The sequence below is a fragment of the Vulpes lagopus genome, chromosome 6, assembly GCF_018345385.1.
Source record: "Vulpes lagopus strain Blue_001 chromosome 6, ASM1834538v1, whole genome shotgun sequence".
Taxonomy (NCBI): domain Eukaryota; kingdom Metazoa; phylum Chordata; class Mammalia; order Carnivora; family Canidae; genus Vulpes; species Vulpes lagopus.
In genome coordinates, this window is record NC_054829.1 from 84,166,456 (window position 1) to 84,192,002 (window position 25,547).

At 36.2% G+C, this 25,547-nt stretch overlaps 1 protein-coding gene across 9 annotated transcripts in view; it reads right to left on the minus strand.

Moving 5' to 3' along the window:
- WDFY3 (WD repeat and FYVE domain containing 3) overlaps positions 1–25,547 on the minus strand; it is a 271,593-nt gene that overhangs the window by 56,227 nt on the left and 189,819 nt on the right. For 6 of the 9 annotated variants that reach the window (XM_041759517.1, XM_041759516.1, XM_041759512.1 and 3 more), the window contains 11 exons: positions 25,088–25,222; positions 23,316–23,546; positions 22,422–22,655; positions 16,023–16,122; positions 13,556–13,716; positions 12,209–12,438; positions 10,983–11,092; positions 9,995–10,177; positions 8,980–9,137; positions 7,624–7,701; positions 5,969–6,196 (listed from right to left, as the gene is read on the minus strand). In XM_041759517.1, the coding sequence (XP_041615451.1) occupies positions 5,969–6,196; positions 7,624–7,701; positions 8,980–9,137; positions 9,995–10,177; positions 10,983–11,092; positions 12,209–12,438; positions 13,556–13,716; positions 16,023–16,122; positions 22,422–22,655; positions 23,316–23,546; positions 25,088–25,222 (1,848 nt within the window). The remainder of the gene's footprint in view (positions 1–5,968; positions 6,197–7,623; positions 7,702–8,979; positions 9,138–9,994; positions 10,178–10,982; positions 11,093–12,208; positions 12,439–13,555; positions 13,717–16,022; positions 16,123–22,421; positions 22,656–23,315; positions 23,547–25,087; positions 25,223–25,547) is intronic. The other 3 variants (XM_041759518.1, XM_041759515.1, XM_041759511.1) reach the window with 1 other exon arrangement.

The window sequence follows — 25,547 nt, forward strand, 5'->3', positions numbered from 1 at the left end:
TAACCCCAGAAAAGCAAAAAGCAGAAGGTAGGAGACTGGGTCATCAGCCTCCAGACCAAAAGCTTTGGTAAAAAGTACTTTAAAAAGTATTAGGTGGTTGCTTTATATTTTATTCTCCGAATCAAACAAAAGGGCAAAAACCTCTGTTGAGCTGTCCTGTGTTGCTTAGGCACCTAAATATACAACTATCTATGGGCAATAATGGACCCAAGAATAATCCAGTTTTTCTTCCTTTTCACAGTTTTATCTGGAGATGACATCTAGTACTTCTCCCCACATAAACATGCACCGGCAAAATAATTTCACAAATGTTTCCTCCCTAGGCAAAACAAACACTGGACTACTGGGCATACTTTCAAATACTTCACATGGTTTTAATAAATGTTTCTCTTTAAAACCCAACTTTTAAAAACATACCTTGTTATGAAGAATAATCTTTAAAATATACATCTATGTTCTCTATCTTGGTAGGGGTTTTGGCTACACGAGTGTAAAACACACAGATGTGAACACATAATGGAACACTTAAGATTTGTATATTTCAATGTATGTAAAATTTATGACAACAAAACGGAATTACAAAGACTGAAATCTACTGATGTACATGTGGAATTATGAAGGAGTGAAGGGTACTGATTCTGCAGCAATTCTCTCTGAAATTCATTAAAAAAAAAAAAAAACAAGATAATTTCCTGGATGTGTGATAGACCAACATAGCAAAATATACTTATTACTGCTGTCGAAAGCAACTTTAATGACCACTGTTTACCCCCCAACCAGAATGTGGGAAAGGTCTGACATTCACTCTTTGTTTTCCCTGCAGCATATAGTAAAGTGCTGGTTTAATACATATTTACATTGATCCACTGCCTGGGGCTCTCATTTTACTACAAGGCACAGCATTCAATCAATTGTAAAGAGATATGCTATACTAATAATTTTAGTGTTATCATAGCTCTCTTTTACTTAAAATTCTATAATTATTATAATTATATTTACACAGAAGTCTTAAATTTTCAAAGTCAAAATTTCTAGAAAATAATTATTTATTTCTCTTCAAATTTTTCTATATTGCTAGCAATGGCAATTTCCTGAATGAACTGCTTAGTTTCCATGGGTTCCATGACATCTATATATTACATAAAAAATATATGTAGGGGTAGCCACAGGAGACTCCTTTAATTAGAAAAGGAAACTTTGAGTAAGTCGCTTACCCTTCTGTCCCAAGCAGCCCAGATTAAAAGGTAGACAGTGGGGTCTTCAGCACAATGGTATTTGCAAACAATAGTTAAAACGTTTCAGATTATTATTCCATCAAAATAAATTCACGAAAATAAGGGGATCACAGAATTAAAACCTGGTATTTATACCTAAATATGATTTTGTAATGGCAAAATATGGAATCTTATTCTTCTTCCATAGGATTCAGAGTAATGAGACAGTTGCTGAAAAGCCACTGGATTTTATATTTTCATCATATCCAAGGCTCACATCTTACCAATATCTGCAACTGACATTACCTCTTAAAATACAGAATTACAGTGCAATTTAGCATAGCTGTTTTGTTATGGAAATTATCCCATAAGGAAAGTCACTGTGCAAAGAGGAATTATTTTCATGTGAGAATAGATAAGTTTCTACATGTATCTAATTTTTCTCATTACAAAAATCATTACTCTTGCTTTTATTAAAATAATTTTTGGAGATAAACTTTCAAAGCATTTATGTCTAAGGCAAATGAGACTCTAAAAATATAGTCTATATTCTATAAATAAACATCCAATTTAAAAATCAAGAAACAAAGTTCAAAACTTAGAATGTTAGGTAAGCTATCCTGTATACAGCGGATAGCAGTATCAAGATTTAAGAAATAAAACTTTAATGACCAAAGGGAAAAAAAAACCCCTCAATTCATTTCTAATACATCAAAGATTTTAAAATAAGAAAATAAATTTTAATCATCACTGTATTCTTTCAGCTTAAGCAACAGAACTAAAAATTAAAATGCCACCTAGAAACAGTAATTATTCTTAATAAGGCAAAAGATTAAACCAATTAATTGTCCTTGCTCAGATAAAGCCTGTTTTACCTAGCAAGAGGCTTTGAAAGCATTTTTTAGGTTGGCACATACCCCTTACATCACAAAAAATATTGACTATATTTTATAAACATGCAGGCAAGGAAGGCAACACATTTATAGGAACAGAGGTGGAAGAAGTGATAGATCTCTAACTCTGGGGGGTAATCTGGAATATTGTTCAGGGTAGAGGTGGATTTTCTAAAAAGTTAATAAAGAAAGCTTAAACTTCAACAGCCCTCACTTCCCACGGGATCCTTTCAAAATCCTGGAAAGTGGCACCTGAGTAATTTCATATTCATAAGTTTACACCCTTTTTCTTATATAGCCCTCTGCCAAGTTATACTTGAGGCCCAAATTTTATAATCTGTTACCAGCCCTTTTTAGTGGAAAAATTTCAGAATTAGGAAACTTCTACAGAATGCTGAATTGGAAAACAATGGAAAAAAAGTCTCTAATTTTGGGAGGAACAGTGCTGGTAGTCCACTCATTCAACATTTATAAAGTTCTTGATACTCTATTAGCATCAGACAGACAAAACCTAGTATACTATTTCTGTCTGGAAGAAATTCACTGTCCACCGATAAGGTGGTTGGAATGGTTGGAATCTCTTCTCATTTAAAAGTGAATCAACTTCTAAGGAAGTGTCATCCTATATACTCCTGTCATACTCTACTACTTAGGAGCTGTGCCTAGACCTTTCTCTAGGTTTTGACTCCTCATCTGTAAAATTGGGAAAATTGTATTCATGTTGTGTTCATTGTGCTTTTCTTTGATCTTCTTTTTTGATTTTATTATAGAAGTCAGTAAGATAACAGTTACTTCTACTTTTTGGAATTTTCTTGACACTCAACATTGCCAGATTGCACATTCCATAAAATAAAAGTGGACAGTAAATGACGTTTCAAATTTACAAGGATTTTGAACTGGCAAAACCAAAATAATTAGTCATTCAGAAAATTTCGTCAGAGCAGATCAATCTTGACTTGCATATGAACTAAGCCACACAGATTCCACATTCTGTAACAGTCTCCCCTTCCCCACCCGCTCTTTCCTTTTTTGCTAATGTATCTCCAACATTTCTAGACTGCCTTGTATTTCCCAATATGTAACCCATCTGGTTAAAAAATAAGTTCCATATGGTGCATACTTATTTCTGAGACTGTCTGTTTAGATTTTTCAGGCTCGTGAACGCTTTTGCTTACGTAAAATGCTAATATTACTAAGGTTGTAAGTGTGAACTCCAAATAGGTTATTTTGTTTTTATCTGGTACAGAAGTTTAAATATATTTTTATAATGTGAATGGCACTGTTGTAAAGAAGGAAAGGAATAAACAATATAAAAATGTTATGGTTATGTAAGTAAAAATATACTTCAGCTAAATAAAAAACTCAAAAACATATGCCTCAGTTAAATAAAAATAGTGAGTTGGTCACATTTTTGGGAGAGCATGTTTATCTTATATTTTAGTATTTTTGAATGGATTCAATTTATAGGACTGTTGACTAAATAAATATTTTGTCAAATTGTTACAAGCTTAAAGTCTTATTTATTTGGGAAAAAAAGGTTAATAATTAAAGACTGTATTGCTGGGATCCCTGGGTGGCGCAGCGGTTTGGCGCCTGCCTTTGGCCCAGGGCGCGATCCTGGAGACCCAGGATCGAATCCCACATCAGGCTCCCGGTGCATGGAGCCTGCTTCTCCTTCTGCCTATGTCTCTGCCTCTCTCTCTCTCTCTCTCTCTCTCTCTCTGTGACTATCATAAATAAATTAAAAAAAAAATAAAGACTGTATTGCTGGTTAGCTCAGACAAAAGTAGTTGCTAGTAAAAATCTGCAAAATATGGGTGGATTAATTTTTTCCCCATAGTGCAGTAGTACTAGAAATTATGGTGCTTTAAGTTACAGCTGTACCAAGTATGACGTTCTTGACAGAATGGAATAGCTTTGAGAAAAGTGGACTTTAGAAAGCTATCTTGAAAAAATCTCAATTATATATTAGCAGCTCTAAGACCTATGTCCTAGAAGTTATCAGGACAGAAGTGAAATCACTGAGTACAAAATAAACAGAGCCAATGTTTTGGTAGAAGAAAAAAAGAGACACTGGAACAATGCAAACTGCCCTCACATTATAGAATCTGAACTATTTATTAGAAGATTCATGTTCTAAGCCTCTTTCGTAAATCTCAATTTCTTCAATTGTTGACAGAATCAAAAATAAAGTCAACAATGTGAAAGTACTTAAAATCCATGAGGGTTTTGAAATTCAGTTTTTAAATAAAATATAATAAAACTTCTACACTGGGCAGGTGTTTGTACTGTATGACCTCATAGATTCTAAAATAGTATTAACCAAACATCAAGAAGAACAAGCCAAAAACGATCCTCAGTGGATGAGTCTTTGCAGTGATCTGGGTTCCCAACTAGGTGTAAGAGTTTATACTAGATTCATCTTAGAGGCAGCTAAACACTAAAAGTGAAACAAAGCTTGGGATACATTCCCTTGAGAGATAGTCACTTTTCTCTCTTAATGAAGCATAGTGTGGTCAGATTCCTGACTCTCAGAATATGCTTTTCCAGACTATTTCTTAAAAGTCACAGTATTAATTGTTTTAAATTTAAATGATACCTCAAAAAAATGAAATGATATTAGAGGGAGACGTAAGAATTTTATTTATCAAAATGGAGTATACATTTAAAGAAAGTCACAAAACAGTGGTCTAAAAGTCAGGGATTCTCTAGAGCTGTCTGGTCTGTTACAACGGACCCATGTGAAATGGGACTAGTATAAATTGAGATGTGCTGTAATTATGAAATACAGATTGCATTTCAAAGACAAGGTACAAAAACAGGTAAAATGCTTCAGAGATAATGTCTTTGTAACTGATTAAACATTAAAATGATAGTGTTAGGAAGCTGGGTAAGATAACTGATTGAGACCCCCCTCTCAACTCCTAAAGCTGTGATTCTATGACAAAAATTAGTTTTCTACAGACAAAAGTATTCTTCGTTTTGGAGGCAAAGGATTATTACTGGACACTGAAGAATCAAATTATTATTTAGAAATGTTATAAGGATTTTCAGAATTAAATTCAGTAGATTTTATACCCCTGTGTTTTCTCTTTTGAACTTGTAGTAGCTTTATTGGGAGAGTATATATTTTCCTGAACTTAAAAACATGATTCTTGGACCATCATCAACTTAGACAGAATTCTTCTGGTCATGTGCAAAAGTCTGAGTAAAGGCTTTTGGAAGGGTGACTTGTCTGAATAAAAAGAAACTTACAGGCAAAGGCTGTGTTTTAAACCTGAGGAAATCAGTAATGAAGTTTCTTGACATAGAAAGATCTACATATTCAGGCTATTATTCTTTAGCTGTCTTCTCTATTTCTTCAAAGATTATTACTTATGCCAATATTTATTTACTTAACAGTCACTTAGAATAGTGTCTGGCAAAAAATAAGCACTATATAAGTACTTCACTGATTTTAACCAATCTAATCCCAACAACTTTTGAGATGGAACTGTTATTCTCGGTGTGTTTTTCTCCACATGAGACACAAGGACACAGACACCTAAAGTGGCCAAATGGCCTGTCCTAGGTCAGCCAGCTAGTGAAGTGGTAGGGCCAGGTTTTAAATCCTGGCAGTCTGACTTCAGAGCCTGTAACCTAAACCACTTCACCAGTCTCCCTGTTACACTGCTGCATTGCTTCATTATATCACCACCACCACCACCACCACCACCACCACCACCCTGCATTACGAATTTAATACAGTTTAGTGCATTCCCGAAATTAGATATTTTAGGTAACTGACCTAGAAGAAAAATGCCTACCAAGAAGAAGAAAATTTGGAAGAGCCATTACCAACATTTAATTCTGCATACTCACCGCCACATTTGTCTCTTGCTCCGTTTCTGGCACATAGGGGTAATGGTTATAAAACATATCATTTCGCACCATTTTTTTCCTCATTCTGCAGGGCCCTTCTGTCATCTCCAACATCCACTTGTCTAGGTGGGAACCGATGGGGGGACCCCACAATCCTCGCTCCCGCAACAGTTCGTATTCGATTTGGCACCACTCTTCTGTCACGTACTTCAGGGCATTTTGCTGACGCTAAGGGGAGGGAGTCCAGGTTGGTTTTCAAGCAAAAGCAGGAGTAATCATTAAAAGTCTACAAATAACTTAAAACCAAGTTAATATTTGGAAACAAAATCAGTATATATCATTTCAGTCAATATCATAAAAGTAAAGTTACATTTATTTATGGTTACGGCAGCCTGCTAATTTTGTGAGAAGGTGTGATTTTTGGGATGGCCCAAGTGTTTACATCAGCAACAGATACATACAAGGTAGAGGGTGCAGTATGCTTGAACAAAGTAACACTGAAACAAGAAAGATGGTAATATTACTTATGAAAATACACTGAAATGGTTAAGTCCAGTGTAAATTGATAGATAACATGGTAGTTTAAGGATGACTCTCTTCCTACCACCTCCAAGTTATAAAAACAGGTACCAGAACATGCACAGGAGAAAATCTAGTAAATGGGATCACACTGCCATCATCTGAGCTTACTGGTAAGGTTAACATTTCCAAAGATTTTAGGTAAAGAATATAAACATGCAGCTTTGATAAAGAACTTGATGATCATATAAAAATAAAAGAAAAATCATTTTCAAATGACCACTGGGATAGATCCAAACTATTTTACTTAAATGAAAATTTATGAAGTGGTATAATTTGCTATATTATCAAATGTCAAGATGTATAGCAATTCAGCAGATGATTATAAATTATAACTACTTTATCTAATGATTCATGGAATTTAAGTATATAAGATCAATCTAAGAAGATTACTGAATGAATAATCTTAAAATTATGTGATATCACAATAGTACTTATGTGTTCCTGGTAGGGAGGGGACTCCCTTATAACAACTAGCCAGTGAATGCCCATAAAATATTAGCAGTTTATCATTCAGAAACCTTCAATAGATCTAAATCAGCCACACTGGAAATAAAATATTTAGGAGAAGTTGCTGAGTAATTATGAATTCACCAAAAGGATTTTACTGAATTTATTTCTTACCAACATAATCACCCAAGTGCTTATAATAAAAAAAGTTATTTTAACTTTAAGGTTTTTTTTTTTTTTTAAATTTTAAGAGACTTTGATGCATATTTTCAGAATCTCTTTGTTAACTCTGAGAGGGATTTTCTTGTATTTTAATATTTATTAAGAACAACACTTGCAATATGTCAGTAGCTAATGTCAATGGGACTCAGTTGTGATTTCCAGTTTGTTGATTTTTTTAATACCACCTACCTCTAGAAAATTCAAACTTTTTATCTTAAAAACAATGGCCAAAGCAGCCGTTGGGAGGGATAATTAAAAACATCAACTGACGATGAATGCAGCTCAGCAATTTACTCTTAAATATATTTTTATAATGTGAATGGGGTAAAATCATCATGAAAAACAGAGTCCTTTCTCACTCAAGGAATACAAAGCAAACCTTTCTTGTGGTTATGAATTCTTACCTCCTGATATTCTTTATATTGTGTGTCTACTAAGTCACGGACAACAGCAATATGTGTAAACATCCACTGAGAAATCTCCTAACAATGGACAGAAAAAGAGTCTTAATATTTCATGGATTTTCCTGGAAAAAAGTTAACTAGCCTTAAAATAATGCTAACTAAATTTATTAAAATCCCATGAAAGACACAACTACAAAACAAAACAAAACAAAAAACTGATAGATTAATTTTATGACGAATCTAGTGGAGGCTTGTGTGATGGACACAGATCAACGCCTCCCATGACCCTTCCCCATGCTCCTTCAAGGATGGGCCAGCTCCTATAGCTTCTGAGGGTGCCTTCAACACCTTCAGGGATCATCTCAGCTGTAGAGAACTGCCAGGAAACTCCAAACTGAATGACTGGCTGATCTGGAGGTAAGAAGGTTCAGCATCAAAATAAATAAATAAATAAATAAATAAATAAATAAATAAATAAATAAATAAATAAATAAATAAAAATAAAAATAAAAATAAAAATAAAAATAAAATAAAATAAATAAATAAAATAAAATAAAATAAAATAAAATAAAATAAAATAAAATAAAATAAAATAAAATAAAGAAGGTTCAGCATCTCAGCTCAATATAGATCAACTGTGACAGTCCACTCTGGCCTCAAAGTTCCACTTAGGTCAGGTGAGGCTAGACCCACCTTGTAACCTGGTATTTCCCCGTAACCAATCCTGCATCTTTCCTTACCCTTCTAGAGACAGGGACCACAAGAGCACCTGTAAAAAACACCTTGCACCAAAAACCCTCTCAGTGTACTTCCTGGAGAACCCAACCTGATGCAGGGAATGAATGACACATATGGTTTCTCTTAGGCCCTTTTCAGAGATGCCACTAAGATTCTAGGATGGTAAAGGCAGTATGATGAGGAAGAAATTAATGGAGGTAGAGGAATTAAAAAAAAAACCAATCACAAATACATATGACAAGATGATAAATAAAAACCCCATTTTGTTCTGCTATTGCTTCAAAATTTATGATTATCAGTAACAAAATTATTGAAAGTTTGGAAAAACTGGGAAAAAATTACCCATGGCTGATTACATATCAATCACTGAATCTCATCTTATGTCCAATTATGAAGTGGGTCTGCATACACAACACTCACAATGCAATTTTATCATAATATATTGGGAGAGGTTTCCATAATCTGGGTTATCTCTTTATCTCTTCTAAAAGCAAAAATGCAGAAAAGTTCTACTTCATAATGTGTGCTTCTACACATGAAGAGTGTTATATAAAACGCTACAACTAAATTTGAAATATAAATTTCTAGTAATGCCATTGATGAAACCAAGCAATGTACCTGGGTGGAAAGACTGTGTTTATTAAGACCACTTTCCTTTCGATTCCTTCTCGATCCTGTTAACTTGGAAAGCCCAAAGCCACTGCTGACACGGGACAATTTGGACTGGGTGGTAGGCACTAAAGCTTCTCCTCGACTTATGCATTTCTTTTCATGGGCTATGAAATTAAAATTAGATTACTTTACAATTTCTCCATGTATTTATTAGTCTTAACATTTTTGCATCATGGCTACAAATCACAATTCTATAGTTTTAAAAGTGGCTTATATTACAGACACATTCTCTTAGATATTACAGATTTACTTGCTGGTAATCTTGTTTAACCATAGCAGCTTGACAATTAGTGTACTAACTGAATTTACATTTGGTGGAAACTTTACAGCTCTGCAATAATATGTAAACTTATTTTAACTGTATTCAGTTTCTATGTTAATAACAATTTATAACTCCCCACCTAAAATATTTGGTGCTGTGAATACTCTGAAATTTATAAGGTTTTGGATTTTAAAAAAGTGATATGATACATACACTGTATTTTATAAATACTGAGGGTCAATGGTAGTAAACCATAACTGAACACATTAATATCTCTGCAGCAAAATGTGTGAATATTTACACTATGTAGAATAAAAATACATTAGGTTTTGCTACCAAGTGATTTTAGACACCAAATTCATGAAAAAAAAACCTTAGGTTTTAGGGCTTTTTAAATTTCAGAATTACAGAGAAGAGACCATAGATTTGTAGCCAAGACAGTGACCGTAATTACATCTGCAAGCAATGTTCCAACTTCATAGATGTCAGATGTGTAACACATTTTAGATTTTTTAAAAAAAATCTGAGAAGAAAAGCCAAATCTCAACACAGTCATTCTAGAACGGGTGTTGCTCTTCACTAATGCTCCCATCATAACACCCTTTTGGGAAAATTTTAATTACATATCCAAAGTGCACCCATATACAACCCAGTTGCATGTAAGTCTCGTAGCCACAGGATCTCTGAGGACTCTCTTACCCAAATGATTCTGCCAACACTTTAAACCAGCTTCTTCAATGAGTGGCCTTGCTATAGCTATGTCCACGTGGCCCCTTTCGTTTACAGGTAGAGTGACTTTGAAAAGCTCCTCCAAGGCTTGTTTCTTACTATGGATCAATTCAGTCCAAACTCTGTTGACAGCTTTTATAAGAAGCTGACGTCCTAGGAAATGAAGAAAAGCCATTTATCAAAAACATATACCAACCCACTAGCTATAGCTCTCCTTCTGCCAAGTTGGGTAAACCACTTAATCACTGATATTGCTAGCCCCTTCATGATAACACTGTGAGACTTGATGATACTTACATTTGTACAAGTAATAGTACCAATGCTAACGTGGCATTTGCCATTAAGAGAGCTGCCTATCAGTAGTACTAGCTGCCTCTCATTAGAGGTGCAAATATTGCTTGAAACAGATTGCTGTTACTACTGTTTTTATTCTCTTATATTTGTTTTCTCTTTTCCCAATGATTTTTGTAAGTACTGTACATTAAAATCTTTGGGGTGGATTGATTTCTAATTGGGGTGGATTGATTTCTAATGTGCAGTGGTCAGTAGAAAGTCAGATAACTATGAGAGTGTTATATAATCCCTAGCATACTATCTACAGTGGGTTGGTATATGTTGGTGGGCATATTGATGTACATTCAGGGGTGACCTACTGGAGCACTGGTTGTCAATGCTGGCAGTTTCTGAAGTGAGTCTGTTGGGGGAAGGGACAGGGTATATCTTAAAAATTGGAAATGAGGGGTGCTTAGGTGGCTCAGTCGGTTAAGTATCCAACTCCTGATTTTGGCTGAGGTCATGATCTCAGGGTCGTGAGATTGAGCCCCAGCGTGGAGTTCTCTCTCTCTCCAGCTTACGTTCTCTCCATCTGCCTTTCTCTGCTCATACACTCATTCTCTCTTAAAAAAAAAAAATTGGAAATGGGGAGAATAGGGAATAAAAAAGGAAGAAAATAAACTACCTTCACTAATATCTTGGCTGTAACCACCATCTGGTTCAATGTCAGAGGGGATCATAATGTGCCATGTAGTCATGCGGGCTTCTGCTTCCAGTCCAAACCCATCCACATTGCTGAAAAATTCCAGTCAGTTTAAACTATACGAAGGAAATGATTATAGCTGAAAACCATAATGACTAAGTATAACTCTCCAGACACAAGTAAATGCTGGCTCTATCATAAAGTTCTATAATTGGCAGACAGATATTTGGCAGGTGCACAAAACAGAACTACTACTTTATCATGAGAATGCCATTTTAAAGGGATGATCTCACAAATCCACTTGACTAAATGTAATTAAACTAAACAACAGCATCAAGATGAGCATCTTAATATTTAAGGTGTTTTTTGATCACGATTAATATTTTTACCTAAAAATTACAAAGTTCCTAAGAACATTTTCCTCATATGCCTATGCACCACCTCCCCCCAGTCTCTCTCCCATCACCCTTTGCTCCAGGAGCAGTGACAAATTTGCAGTTTCCCGAAAGTGCCATATGCTTTCCTCCCCCAAGGCAATCACATAGATGGCTCTTTCTTCCTACATCACTTTCCCATCCTTTTTGGAGAGTTAACCTCCTTGTCAAACACATTCAAGTTGTAACTCAGCAGGTGTCTCTTTCCAGGTAGGGGCACCTGTTCCATGCTCCCAAAGAACAATGCTTCCAGCAGAGCACTTAGCGCACTTAGCACACCTTGCCTGGTCTGGCTTAGTTGTCTATTTTCCCTCCTAGACTGCATGTTCCAAGACCCTGCCATGAGGTCTTTCTGGCTCACATTTTATCCCAGTCCCTAATTCAATGTCCAGACATTAAATAAGTATCTGTCAAAGCAATCAAGGAAAAATACTAATTATGCCCATTTAACATATACCACTGCATTTATTCATTATTCTTTCCTTTTTATCCCTCTTAACCTCCAACATTGTATACTTTGTTTATTTTAAAAGTAAACTTCAAAAAAAATTACATACATGACTTAAGGTGATTAATGACCAATTTAAAGACATGGAAAATTACAGAAAAAATACTCATTCTTTTATTGCAAAAATGTCGCCCTTGTGTTTATATTTTCCATGAAGTTTTAAAACTGAGATTAAAAGGAAAAAAATGTTACTATCAAAAAAGTAGGACAAAGAGTTTTGGTGGAATGACAAATTCACGGTGGCAAACTGAATGTGAAAAAGTTACCTTCCAACATGTAGATTAATAAGGCAGTGAGCCAGACAGCTAATGAATTCTTGGTCATGGTTCCCAGGTCCCAGGATCAAGTTCCTGTTTACAGTCAGTACCCTGAGCGAATCTAGGAGAGCTACTTGCTGTGGAACGGTTTTGTGTGCCCGTGAGAACTGGTACAAGATGGTCCTATTGAGGCAGTGATAAACTGCATCAAGTGACAATCCCTGTGATCTTCTTTTTGACTAAAGATAAGAAAGATACTTTATTTAGTAAAATAGACAGAAACAAATGGTCTGCTTATCACTCGCATATAAATATTAGGTTTATTACATATCAGGTGCCATGCTCAATACAAGGTGCTAAGTTAAAAACCAAAAAGCTCTTCCTATTATGAGGTTCAGAACCCGAGAGACACATAAGTATAATTTAATGAGATGAAAATCACATGCCCCATTGAGAAGAGCTGCTAAAACTCCTGTAGGCAGAGCAGCCTGCCTGAGTACATATGGAAGTGTAATCTAAGGAGAATCTCCTGCAACAAAAGTTTTGTTAGGGTGAATGATCTCTATTCACAATTACTGAGAAAAACAAACAAACAAACAAACAACTCTAAAATATTAGTAAAAAAACCTTTGACATTCTAGATTGATTTCCTCACTTGTAAACTTTTCTTTGGCTTAAACACAAATTTATCTCTTAAAAAATTCTTAGATGACACGAAAGAACCTATGCACCATATTCTAATAACATGTGGTAACAGTATTTTCTAGTTTCTATGCTATGTGTTGAATAAGATTAATCACTTGTGGCAAACCAGGCCAACACTCCTAGTCAAAGGTACCACATGCACACACTCACTCACTCACTCACTCACTCACTAAAATGACACCTTCAAAGAACTACAATGAACTCTGTGAAGATTTAATTATAAGAAGAAAATATTCCTTTCATATCAACTCTTCGTGCTCTGTAAACCTTTACATACAAATGTAGCATACTGTAAAAACAAACAAAAAAACCAAGTCATCAAATTGTATTAACTTAAAACCATATTTAAACCATAAGAAAGTTACCCAGGTATTTGGATAACAAAGAGCAATACCAGTGGGGAAGCCAGTGAGAGCCCAGAGCTTAAGAGAACTAGGCAACTTTACAAGGGACACGCTGGTACCATCCTATGGGTAAGGAGGGAAAGGGTTAGAAGTCTATGATTTTTACTCACTTTCAACAAGCTGAGCTTTGTATTAAATGTTAACATTATCTTATTAGTTACATTTATTTCCAATAATTTTGACACATTAGGAAAAGTTTTTCAATAGGAAAATATGTACTCTAAAGCTAATAGTGACAATAGATTACCTGTGCAATTAGTTGAATTATAAAATCTATAAGAAGTTTAGATTCTTTGTTGAACATGCCTTGCCAAAGTTTGTCCACCACACGTTGTGTGAAATAAAACACATTGTTCACCAATACCTGGTAGCTTCCTCCACTGGTAATAGGCAGGGATGCATCTTCCCCTAAATTTGAGCAGGAAAAAAAAAAATCTAAGAAACTGTTATCAACCAGCAGAAGACCAGAACCTCCAATAAATGAAGCTAAGGCAAAATGAGTTCATCTACTACATTCAGAAATAAGACCACTAGCTCTTATGTACTACTTTAAGAAAATGATGTTCATGGCCAGAAATCACGACAAATGTTGGAAGAAACCATTTCTGCAGGATAAAATAGTTATAGACTGAAAGTATGAAGTCTCTTACTGCCTCGAGAATGTCTGTGATAAGCAAATAGTTCCTCAACTTAAACTAGCAATGACAGAGGATCTCTGAGGAAAAAAAAAAGCTGTCAGGTTATTTGCTGTGAATAGATTCTGTATAACTAATAAAGGGTAAAACAAGTCATCAAGCAAAACTCTAGTTCTGAATGTACCTTTGAGCACAATGAAGTAATATATGCAGGAGAGGTTCAGAACAACTGTGAAAAATAAACTACAATCAGTGCCGGTGGGGCCAAAGGGGCACTTCTTCCTCCCTCCACGATTACCTTCAGTACTGTTTCTCTTCAAAAAGCTACTCCAGCGCCTTCAGTATGTTTGCTGTGTCCATACCGCTTTAACACTAATCTTCCTAACAAAATGCCCTCTGTAAGCTTCCCCTTCCTAGATATTCTGGAGCTCCACTGATTGTGATTATTATTCCTACTAACTCTAAATTATTCCATTATGCAAAACTCCTCATTTTGTATCTTTACATAGTAAGACTGATACTATGTAAGTAAGATTCTCAAGTGATAAAAACAAATGCAAAATTTGACTTGACACCATGCTTTGAGAGTTACACATTAAGACAATACTAAAGATTTCTTGGCAATTTTGCAAAACAAAGATAATTTAATAGGATGGAGGTTCTTTGATTAATATTATTACTGGGAACTCAAGTAACAAATATGTTAAATCATTACTTTTCCTCCTCCTTTAAATTCTATCATTATTTTATATATAAATGTTAGCTCCGCTGTAAATGTATGAAGCTTTGAATTTTTATTGTAACTAGATAGGGACATACAGAAAAAAACATCATAGTAGGTTTTGAATTTATGTCCTGGAAGCCATCCTAAAGAATAACATAGGGGTCGAGTTGCCTGGGCGGCTCAGTGGGTTAAGCATCCTAGTCTTTATTTTGGCTCAGGTCACATTCTCAGGGTCACAAGATCAAGCCCTATGTGGAGTCCTAAGCCCAGCTCCGTGCTGGGTGTGGAGCCTGCTTAAGGTTCTCTCTCTCCCTTTCTCTCTGCCTCTACCCTCCTTCAGAAAAGAGTAACATACACATACTTCTAACCCAACAATTCCACTCATGGTATTTATCTAACAGATATGTATAAATACTATATACAAGAATACAAATAAGAATATTTATTGTAACTATATTTCTAAGTGTCCCAACCTAGAAACTACTAAATATCCAACAACAGCAAAATGGATACATTTATATATTCATATGATAAAATACTACAGAGTGATGAAAATAAATGGACTTTTGTTACAGGCAATAACGTGGACAAATCTCACAAATGTGTTGAGTATACAAAGCTAGACTACAAGGAATACATGTATGAGTTCATTTATAAAGTTCAAAAGGATGCAAAGTGAATCTGTTGTTGTAGAAGTTGGGACAGTGATTCAGTGAGCAGTTATTGGGTCAGGGCAGGAGAGAAGTTTCTGGGCAGGAGAGCATTTTTATCTGAGGGGCTTTATATAGTCACGATGTCATAGTTCTAATTCATAGAGCTTTATAATTTGATTAAGTATATCATAGTAGTTAATTTTTAAAAGTATTAGACATTCATAAAAATGTAACTTGTTTACATAATATGGATTTTTTTTAAAGATTTTATTTATTTATTCATGAGAGACACAGAGAGCGAGGCAAAGATAAGGCAGAGGGAGAAGCAGGCTCCCTGCGGGGAGCCCGATGCAGGACTTGATCCCAGGACCCCAGGATCATGATCTGAGCTGAAGGCAGACACTCGCCGCCACCCAGGCATCCATGTTATATGGTTAACACATTCTCTTTACTTGTCCTCTTCCTCCCACCTGAACGTACAGATGTGGACAAGCAACCGAAGTACTTCCTGTTGCTGATTCTTTATCCCAGATTCAAAGGGAAGAGCTAGATGGGCCTTTTCCTCACTACAGAAAATACCAATAAGAAGGGAAGATGCACAGAAAGGAAAGATGAAGTTAAAAAGGAGATATACTTGGGGTTTAGACAGAGAAGAAGAATGATCAGGTACTTTTAAAAAGTGAAAGTAAAACACAGTATTACCCAATAAGACATCAGCTGCAAGCAAATGGTCCATCACACTATCCAAAATATAAGTCTGGAATTCTTTTTGCTGAGTTCTTGTAGATCTTTCAGGGGAAGCCTAATCAATAAAATTTATAATTAGAAACAGAATCAACTAAATAAAGATAAGGGTTCAATCACTGTTATATTATCATACTTACACAGTCAAATAAAAAAAACTGGTAAATAACAAAATATGATATGAGAGATGGTAGATATGCTTATATTTTCTTTTATTTTTCTGACCACAGAATTTAAAAGAAGCAAAAGTGAAACATTATCTTCTTTTGAATCCAGTCTTCCAAAAACAATATTCTAAGCACTGTAGGTATTTAATAAATATTTGATAGTATATCTCACTTCCAAAGACAGCTGGCAATTTCTAATGAGATATAGATAAAATTATAAAGCCATTAAAACAACTACCAAGCCTCAGAAATCTAGTATTCTAGTAATCAATGGGGAGGGGAATGTTTATATCAATAGGTTAGCTAAACATACAATTTAGCTCTGAGCTTCCCATGTATCAAGGAGAAAAAAAAGATATGGTTTACAAAGCTTTTTATTGTCTATAAAAAGCAGCACACTAGATTGGCAGGAAGCATGCATTCGTAAAATTGTTCTTGGAGGAATGTTCTCTGTGGGTTTTTATAAAGAGGACAATGATAACTCTATAGGTAATGCTTTTGATAACGGTTTTATACAATCCAAAGATGATTTTAAAAATTATCTTGAATAAGAGCTTATGGCACAAAGTTAAACTACAGTCCTCAGACGGCATTTCTATTGGTAATTAGGGTAATATAATCCAAGTGCCTAAACGTCAAGTATCTAACCTGTGAGGTGGGTGACAAAGCACTGGCAGTCCAGTGGATAAAAGGTGGGAAAGATCCTTTTGTCATTCTCAAATGCCAGTGGTTTTAGTCAGCTTTTGATAAGGGCTGGATATTAAACAATTCAACAAACGGACATAAAATTTTTTCTTAAAAAGAGATCTTTATGTTTTAAATACAGGCATAGCACTGATGCTTTGTAGATCCTTGAACAGATAGATTTGGGACTACGTTTATGACCATGTTACAAAAGTAGGCTTTAGACTACTGTTGTGAATTTAAAATTAAAATCTGCTCTACTTCAAAAAACCCATTTCTTTCCATTCTGATTTTCAAGATACTGATAAAGGGTTTAAAGGAACAGTTAAAATTTAAATTCTCTATTCAAATAAAAAATCTTATTCTAGGGATTTGAAAACCAACTAAACCAAAGTTACAACAAACATTTTTCTGTTTTCCTTGTAAGACATATTTATTTTGTTTTAAAATGACAAAATATGGGCCTTAAATAGTTAAAATAGTACTAGTGTTACAAGGAGACAAGCTGTATTACTCAAATCTTACAAACAAATCAATGTCCCAATAAAGAATGATGAATGAAAAAACAAAATAGTACTACTGTTCAGGAATTTGGTCTGGTATTAGAATAATTTAGGAAAAAGTGAAGGACATGTCATGTTGTTTTTGATCTTAATAAATTTTCCTGTGTGGTTGAACAGATTAATAACAATGGTCAGCAGGAGAGCCCTGGTCACCCATGCCCTGCTTATTCCTCATGCTGATGGCACAGTGAGACCCCATCCCTGCCAAATGAAGAGCAAATGAGAATGTTTTAAGTGGTAAGCAGCAGATTGATTAGATCTTTGAGGATTACCTTGTAATCAGATCAGAGACCATTTTATCAAATAGCTTGAGCTGATCAAAGTTTACCAGAGTAAGGCTCTCCATTCACAGGAGGATTTGAACACTCCTGAAGATGACAGTGTTCATTCTGGATCATAATAACTAAAGGTGGTTAATGGGTAAGTAATAATGAGCAGAGTTTATCAAAACTTAAGTAGACAAAGTTTTGGGGTCTACAAACAGAGGGACCACAGGACACAGAGAAGTAGCTTCATTAACAATTTTTATCTTTACTTAATTAAGAAATATTATTTTGCATTCTGCAAGGATTTAAGGCTGGCTCAGTCACCAACTGACATTTAATCCTCTGAATCCCCTCACAGAAGCTGATATAGGAGTGATTATGACCCAGAATTTATACTTGTCATCGGCTCTAATTGCTGAGTTTAAATGTTATTGGTGACATTTATTGTAGCCTAGCTTTTTAAGGATTTAAGACTATATAAATACATGCACAGTGTCTCAGAGGTGTTTTTTTAAACAAATATTCTATGGACTTACTATTATGTACCAGATACAGTGCTTAGTTTTATGTACATTATCTCAATCTGCAAAATATCTCTCTGAAGTAGATACTATCACATTTCAGAGATACAGTAACTGAGGCTTAGAGTGGTTAAGTCATAACAAGGATTCAAACCTCAGTTTCTTTGATGGTAAAGTCCATGGCCTCACCTGCTATACCATACGCTTCCAGCTTTACTAAAAGTCTCCATAGTGAAGTTAACAAATGCACAAGAGCAACTCTGCTACAATCTCCTCATCAATCTTTTAGATAAACCTGGTTGGCTGCACCAGATAACTGGGATGAGTTCAGGGCAGAAGGAAGATAGGGTGAGCACTATGATCTGTTCTGGCTTGTGGCCGTCAGATGCCTTCCCTATAGAAACAGGGAAGCCAGTCAATACCAGTATTCAAAAATATCACAGCCTCCTTTTTGCAGCCTATAGACGCTGTGCAGAATCTTTGCGTGCACAGGCCAGATAGCCCATGGAGCCTGCTGCTCACATTCAGGGCAACGTGGCTCTGAGAGGAAGACTTTTTGTATCCTGTGGTTTCTGTAATGGGCTGAAGCCCTTAAGAGGATTTTGAGCTTCTTCACTCTGGCTACAGTATTCCTCTTAACTGATCTCTTCTCTCTTTGCCCCCTTTTGCTACCTTTTGTAACTGATCTCTTCTCTCTTTGCCCCCTTTTGCTACCTTTTGTTTACTAACCTATAGTCACCCAGGGTGGATTTCACACTGATTTGAATGGGGAAGTCTTTTAGAAGATGGCTGGAATACAGAGTCTTAACTCCCGAGACCATGGAGAAGTACATATGGCATCAGAAAAGCACACTTCAACTCAGCCCCCTTAGCTCCATTATCTTTCAGGTATAGCCAAAACCTTTTCTATCTACTTTCTTGCCGCCATGGTGGCATTTGTGCGCAGCAAATTCACTGGACCCTCCATTAGACACGGTGGTGACAGCAGAGACACACATGAGTTGGGAGCAGGGCTACTGGACACCCACAGGTATATGACAGTATAGGTCACTGCATTTTCTGAGTAAGCCTTACATGCCAGGTCTTCTGTTAGAATCTTCAATGTATTATCTTATTTAATTCTCACAGCAGTCCTCAGAGACAGGTTCTATTTTATACCATTTGAGAAGTGGGCAAACTATAAGTGGTGAAGAGAACTAAGAATGGCCAAGGTCACACAGCTATAACCAGCATACAGTTTTTGCTGGTGATTTACATACACCTAACTCCTACAAAAATCATGTAGGGGAGATTGTATATAAATTATTTCCCAGAGAATGGACTAAGCTCAGTGAGATAAAAATTCTTATATAATAAATAACAGGGCTAGAATTCAAAATAGGTATTTCTCACTCCAAAACCTCTGCTCTTTCAATTACGCCTACTATCTCCTCTGTACTTGGTCTCAGTGTCACACTCTGGCCAGCCTGTAAGAATGGGAATCTTATTTTTATAAACTACTAATAAAGATAATTTCACACATTCTTTTGTAGATCAAATCAAGTAGATAGTCTCATGGTGAGAATCTTACAGTCCTAAGACTGAAGATGGTTTGCCTCAAATGTACCAAACTGAAAATAAGTTGGTTCAAACCCGATCCTTTATGTGCAGGTAAATGGTAAATATACAGGATAATTCTCTTCTTGAACTTCTTCAGAGATAAAGACTTTATAATCCCAACGTTCAAAATCATATGCTTGCCATTCACTTTTTTACACCATAGGAAGACATGTGGTGCAATAAATGTTTTGTATATTTATTCTGTACATGTGTAGTAGAGTTGAAGTTCCTCAAGGTATTAAGTTAATTTTTAAAAACAACTGTGTATCTCTTATTAGACGATATCATATCTTCCTGTTTGAGTACTGCCAGGATGTAGTTATAGTTAAATGATTAAAAAATACACAAAAGAATACATCAAAAAACTGTACTAATTCTGTGAAAGATTAAAGGACATGTGAAAGGTGGTGACTAATTTTAAGGAGTTTATAATCTACCTGGGAGTTTCAATCTTGACATTCCCTGTTTCTCCCTGAAATATAACCCTAGCATCCCTGACTTCCCAGTACAGATACAATTCCACTATAGGGCAAATTACTATCCACAACAAAGAGAGTATTAACTAAAGGTTAACACATGCTATATCAAATCTTCTTTTTGAAAAATATAGAAAACCAAAATAAAAGACAATTATATCATTTTTTCAAGGCTAGTTAGTTAGCTATCAGGGTTTCTACAAGACTGAAAATTCTATTACTGGATAGATCTCTCCATATATTCCATACATGTGTATTTCATTATTAGGCTCAGTTGTGCTTTCTTACACACACTTCTTCTGAACTTTATTATCCTGTTATGTCCTGATCACCATCTCATTTTGCATAGAGTGCTCCAAATTCTTACCCAATACACTAAGGTACTAGCCATCTTGCTTCTTAAAGTTTCCAAGGAGGGAGAAAAAAAAAGTTTCCAAGGAGGACAAGCTCTACTAGGCATGCTTTTAAATCCACCAAATGAATTATTGATGATAGTGATTATTTTTCTGCCAATATTAAACATTGTGGTCCTGGTTAAAATGCTTAGCATGACTGGTATCTAAATTACATTAGCAATTTCTTTTAACTGACTGAACAGAGACATTTTCACATGAACAGGATAAAATATCTCCTGCAGTTTTAAGGTTTCAAATAAAAAAATTAACTGTGTTAGCCACTAGAGGGAGCAGAGAAAGCGCAGATTCAGTTGCCAAATGGCCGAGAGCATATGGGAAGTTCCCCAGAGAGAAAAGCAGTTAGTCTTTTGCACTGACTGAATCTTTAGAGAGCTAACGTTATTATTTTCAGAGATGTGGAATGAATGGACTGCTTGACCCTACCTATATGAATTGACCAAAAGAATATGAATGTACAGGCAACTAGTCATATACTAAATTCTCTTCCTTTGATCTTTTGAGATTTTTTCCTAGGTGAACATTTGGTTTTCAGGGATGATCAATTTCTAGAGCCAGCAATATGGCCACTTAGGGCTCATTTCTGATGTGTCAGCTGATCTGTATCATTTATTAGGAAAATGGACAAGTGCAATGGAGTAAATGTGTCCCTCCAAATTCATATGGAAAAGCTCTAACCATCAATGTGATGGCATTAAGATATGGAGCCATCAGAAAGTAATTAGGTTTAGATGAGGTCATGATGGTGGAGTGCTCATGAGAAGATTAGTGCCCTTATAAGAAAAAGAAACACCAGAGCTTGCTCTTGTGCTCACTCTTTCTCTCTCTCCCTCTGCCATGTGAGAGTATAGCAAGGCAGCCATCTACAAGCCAGGAAGAGGGCACCAAAACTTCACCAAGCTGCCACCTTGATGTCAAGATTTCTCAGTCTCTGGAACTGTGAAAAATAAATGTCTGTTACTTACTTAAGCCACATAGTCTATGGTATTTGGTATAGCAGTCAGAGCTAAGACAGCAAGCAACCAAGAACTTTGCTGCCTTGGGGAAATTTCAGTAAGTGCATATTAAGCAAATACTGTGTGCAATGCACCATGTTTTAAGCTGCACAGGACCCCAAGAGCAATAATACCTGATAATATTACAAAAGAGGGATGGAAGTAGGAAGTTATAAGCTGAGGAGACAAGGTCGCTATGAGTGGCATGAGAAGGTGTTGGTACATGAAGGCCCATGGGCCAAATCCAGCCTATGTCTGTTTTTGTGGCAAAGTCTTACTGAAACAGCCATGCTCACTCATTTATGTATTGTCATTGGCTGTTTTCTAGCTATAATGTTATAGTTGAATAGTTTTATAACAGAGACTGCATGGCCTGTAAAGCTTGGAATATTTACTCTTTGGCCCTTTACAGAAGAGTCTATCAATTCCTGCCTAGGGAAAGGATGATAAAGGGCTGAATTAGGGATACGCTTGTGGGAATGGAAAGAAAATAAGTTGTTAGAGTATATAGCATATTTGAGATGTAAAAAAATTCCCATAGTCTGTGATATGCTCTGCCTGTACAACCCAAAATATGAAATCTGAAAGGCATCTGGCATAAAATGTGCTTGGTTATTAATGTTCTAAGTATAAAAACTACACAAGAGATACAAATGCATTTTTTTTTCTTTACCTCCAACAAAAGATCAATTAGTGGAGTCTGCTTGCTGGCAGGAGTAAGACAGAGGTTGTCAATTATTAAGACTCGCATGAAGTCAAAAACAAATTTTTTGGCTGGGTGATTGGTCAGATAGGTCTTTGTGCCCACATTGCAATATTCTGACTGGCTTCTGTTCATCCCCGTGTCTGCTGCAAAGGCTTTAAATTCTTCTGCTGGAGATCCAACTTCATCATCAAGATCAGTCACCTGGTAAAATCAAGCAGGAGTATATGCTAATCATATTTGATTTTATATGATATTTTCACTTTCATGTTTCCTAAAAACTAAATTATAGTAGCAACAGTATTTCCCTTTAGTCTTTCACCTCGTATTAAGCTATTCAATACATTACTTCACTTTGCTTATTTAACTCTCATTTCAAGGTAGCAACCGGGAACCATATGTCATGGTTACTTAACACATGGTCTTTCTGATATTAAGCTGACCAGTCACTAACCGTGTATCTGTTTTATGTTGAATTTTAGCTCTATTGTGGATAACTGCTTAAAATAAATGAAATGAGAATGACATTATTTGCATATTGAAGTCCAGGAGATGCCTAATTTCTGAAATAAATAAAGTGGAGACCAATTCAGACTGACCAGAGTTCTGTGACTTGGATACGACATTTCACAACAACACTGCTATGAGCACATAAAGCAAGAAATGGGTCTGCAATGACTTGAAGAGGGAAGTGATTAACCAAGGATTTGCAAGAACACAGTACACAAAACAGGAAGCAGGGTTCACTGCTATTTTAGGGAAAGCAGAAGGAGAGGGTGGGGAGGCGACACCAGACAATAATGTGAGAGGTGAGGCTATAACTTGGTCAAAAGCTTAAAAGACTGGGAAGAAAATGCTGCTAACCATTGGAGCCGAGTAATTCCAGTTTGACATTCCCTCTGCCCCCTTTCCTACCATCTCTGAGTAAGGGCGGATGTTGAAGGGGAAGACCGTGGCTGCTAATGCACACAGGAAGTCAGGGCTCATCCACATGGAAGCCAGGTCGGGAACGTTGTGATATAAGTATCTAAAGAACTGCATCAGGGTCACAGGATATTCTCGGAGCCAAGATCCCTCTTCTTCTGATTGCCAAGGCTGTCATGGGGACAAGAAGAGAAATAATATGTTAGAAAAACTGACACTGCTAAAAATTGCTTTAAAAATACATTACTCACTGCTTTTCTAAAACTGGGTATGTTGATGGTTCAGAACTCTTAGGAACTACACACATGAGCAAATATACATAAACAAATCTAGAAATGAGCTAAAACAAACACAATTCTCCTAGAGACTGGCAGAAGGTTTCTCTATTCACTGATATACTCACAGCTCAGTAACTGGAGTCAGTGGTTTTGATTATTTATCATTATCATCATGAGTATAGTTGGTGCCAGTAGTGGCTGTATTATCCACAAAGCTGTCCCATCCTCCATCATGTGAGAATTAGGAGTAACATAAAAGATGGGGAAGTTACTTCACCTTTCTGAACCTCACACTGTCATATGTAAAGTGACAAGAATAACACTTCCAGCAATATTCAACTGTAATATTATGATTTATAATAAGAAATATATACTTGGTCTTTTTCCCATCCCATTCTTGGCACAGAGGTACTAAAACCCTTGGAATGTCCTAAGAAGGGACACAAAGGTGTCTTTCATTAATCATAACAAACCCCTTTCAACCACAGCTGAGTTAATGTTAATGATCAGACTTAAGGAAAGCCCTGAAAGATAGAGGCTTGCCAGGGGAACCAACCACCTGATTAGAGGGTTAGAACTTTCAGAACTAAAGCTCTGCACTTCCTAACTTCTAGGGAGGGGAGAGGGACTAGAGATTGAGTTCAGTCACCAGTGGCCAATGATTCAATCACGTCTATGAAATGTAGCCTGCATAAAACCCCTAAAGGACAGGGTTTGGAGAGCTTCTACGTTGCATTCTATGTTGATGGACAGAGGTGCTGGGAGAACAACAGGTGGAGAGGACATGGAAGCTCTGTGTCCTTCCCTATACCTTACACTCTCATCTCTCCCATCTGGCTGTTCCTGAGTCATATCCTTTTATAATAAATTGGTAATCTAGTAAGTAAAATGATTTCCTGAGTGATCTGGGAACCTCCAATTTATAGCTGGCAGGTCAGAAGCACAGGTTACAACATGGACTTTTGACTGGCATCTGATGTGGGGGTAGTGAACTACAGTCTGGTGGGAATGATGCTATCTCCAGGTAAACAGCATTGGAACTGAACTGAGCTGTGGACACCCAGCTAGTGTGGTAAACACCCCCATGTATTTTGTGACCATAGTGTCAGAAGTAAAGCAGTGTTATAGCAGAATGTTGGGAGCAGAGCAGACACATAAGAGTGTGTTTTTTCCTTAAGAGCAATACAACAGGGTAGGCCAGGTGGCTCAGGGGTTTAGCGCCTGCCTTTGACCCAGGGCGTGATCCTGGAGACCCGGGATCGAGTCCCACATTGGGCTCCCTGCATGGAGCCTGCTTCTCCCCTCTGCCTGGGTCTCTGCCCACACCCCCCGTGTGTGTGTCTGTCATGAATAAATAAATAAACTCTTTAAAAATATATACATATCACAGGCAGGAGGAAGTACCAACAGGTTTAAGTATGTCTGTAAACTTACTGAATTCAGCATGCTGCGGAGCATCCCCAATAATAAAAAAGCAGCTTCTGTGCACACATTATGGATAGAAGAGACCACAGTTCCACTGGAGGCAGGAACTCCAAAGATGAATGTCCAAATGGAATCTAAATCAAACTGCAGAGGTCAAAGTGAATGAAGATTAGCCACTGTCAATTTTTTCACCTAGAGTCCCTTACAAGTTCCAATATTCTAAAACTTCAAAACTAATTAGGTTTTTTCAAAGTGATCAATGATGGAGAGAGAGATTTAGCATTCTTCCCTCCTAAATTTTGAAAATTTGTAAATTTTTACATTTATAAAGAAAAGAGAATACTATGTATCATCCTGTCTTAGGTACCTATGTTAAAAACATTGTTTTATACTTTTTTTCTATAACGAAAACAAACAAAAAGAAAGTACATGCTAATTAACCAGGAGATGACATTATAGAACTGAGGAT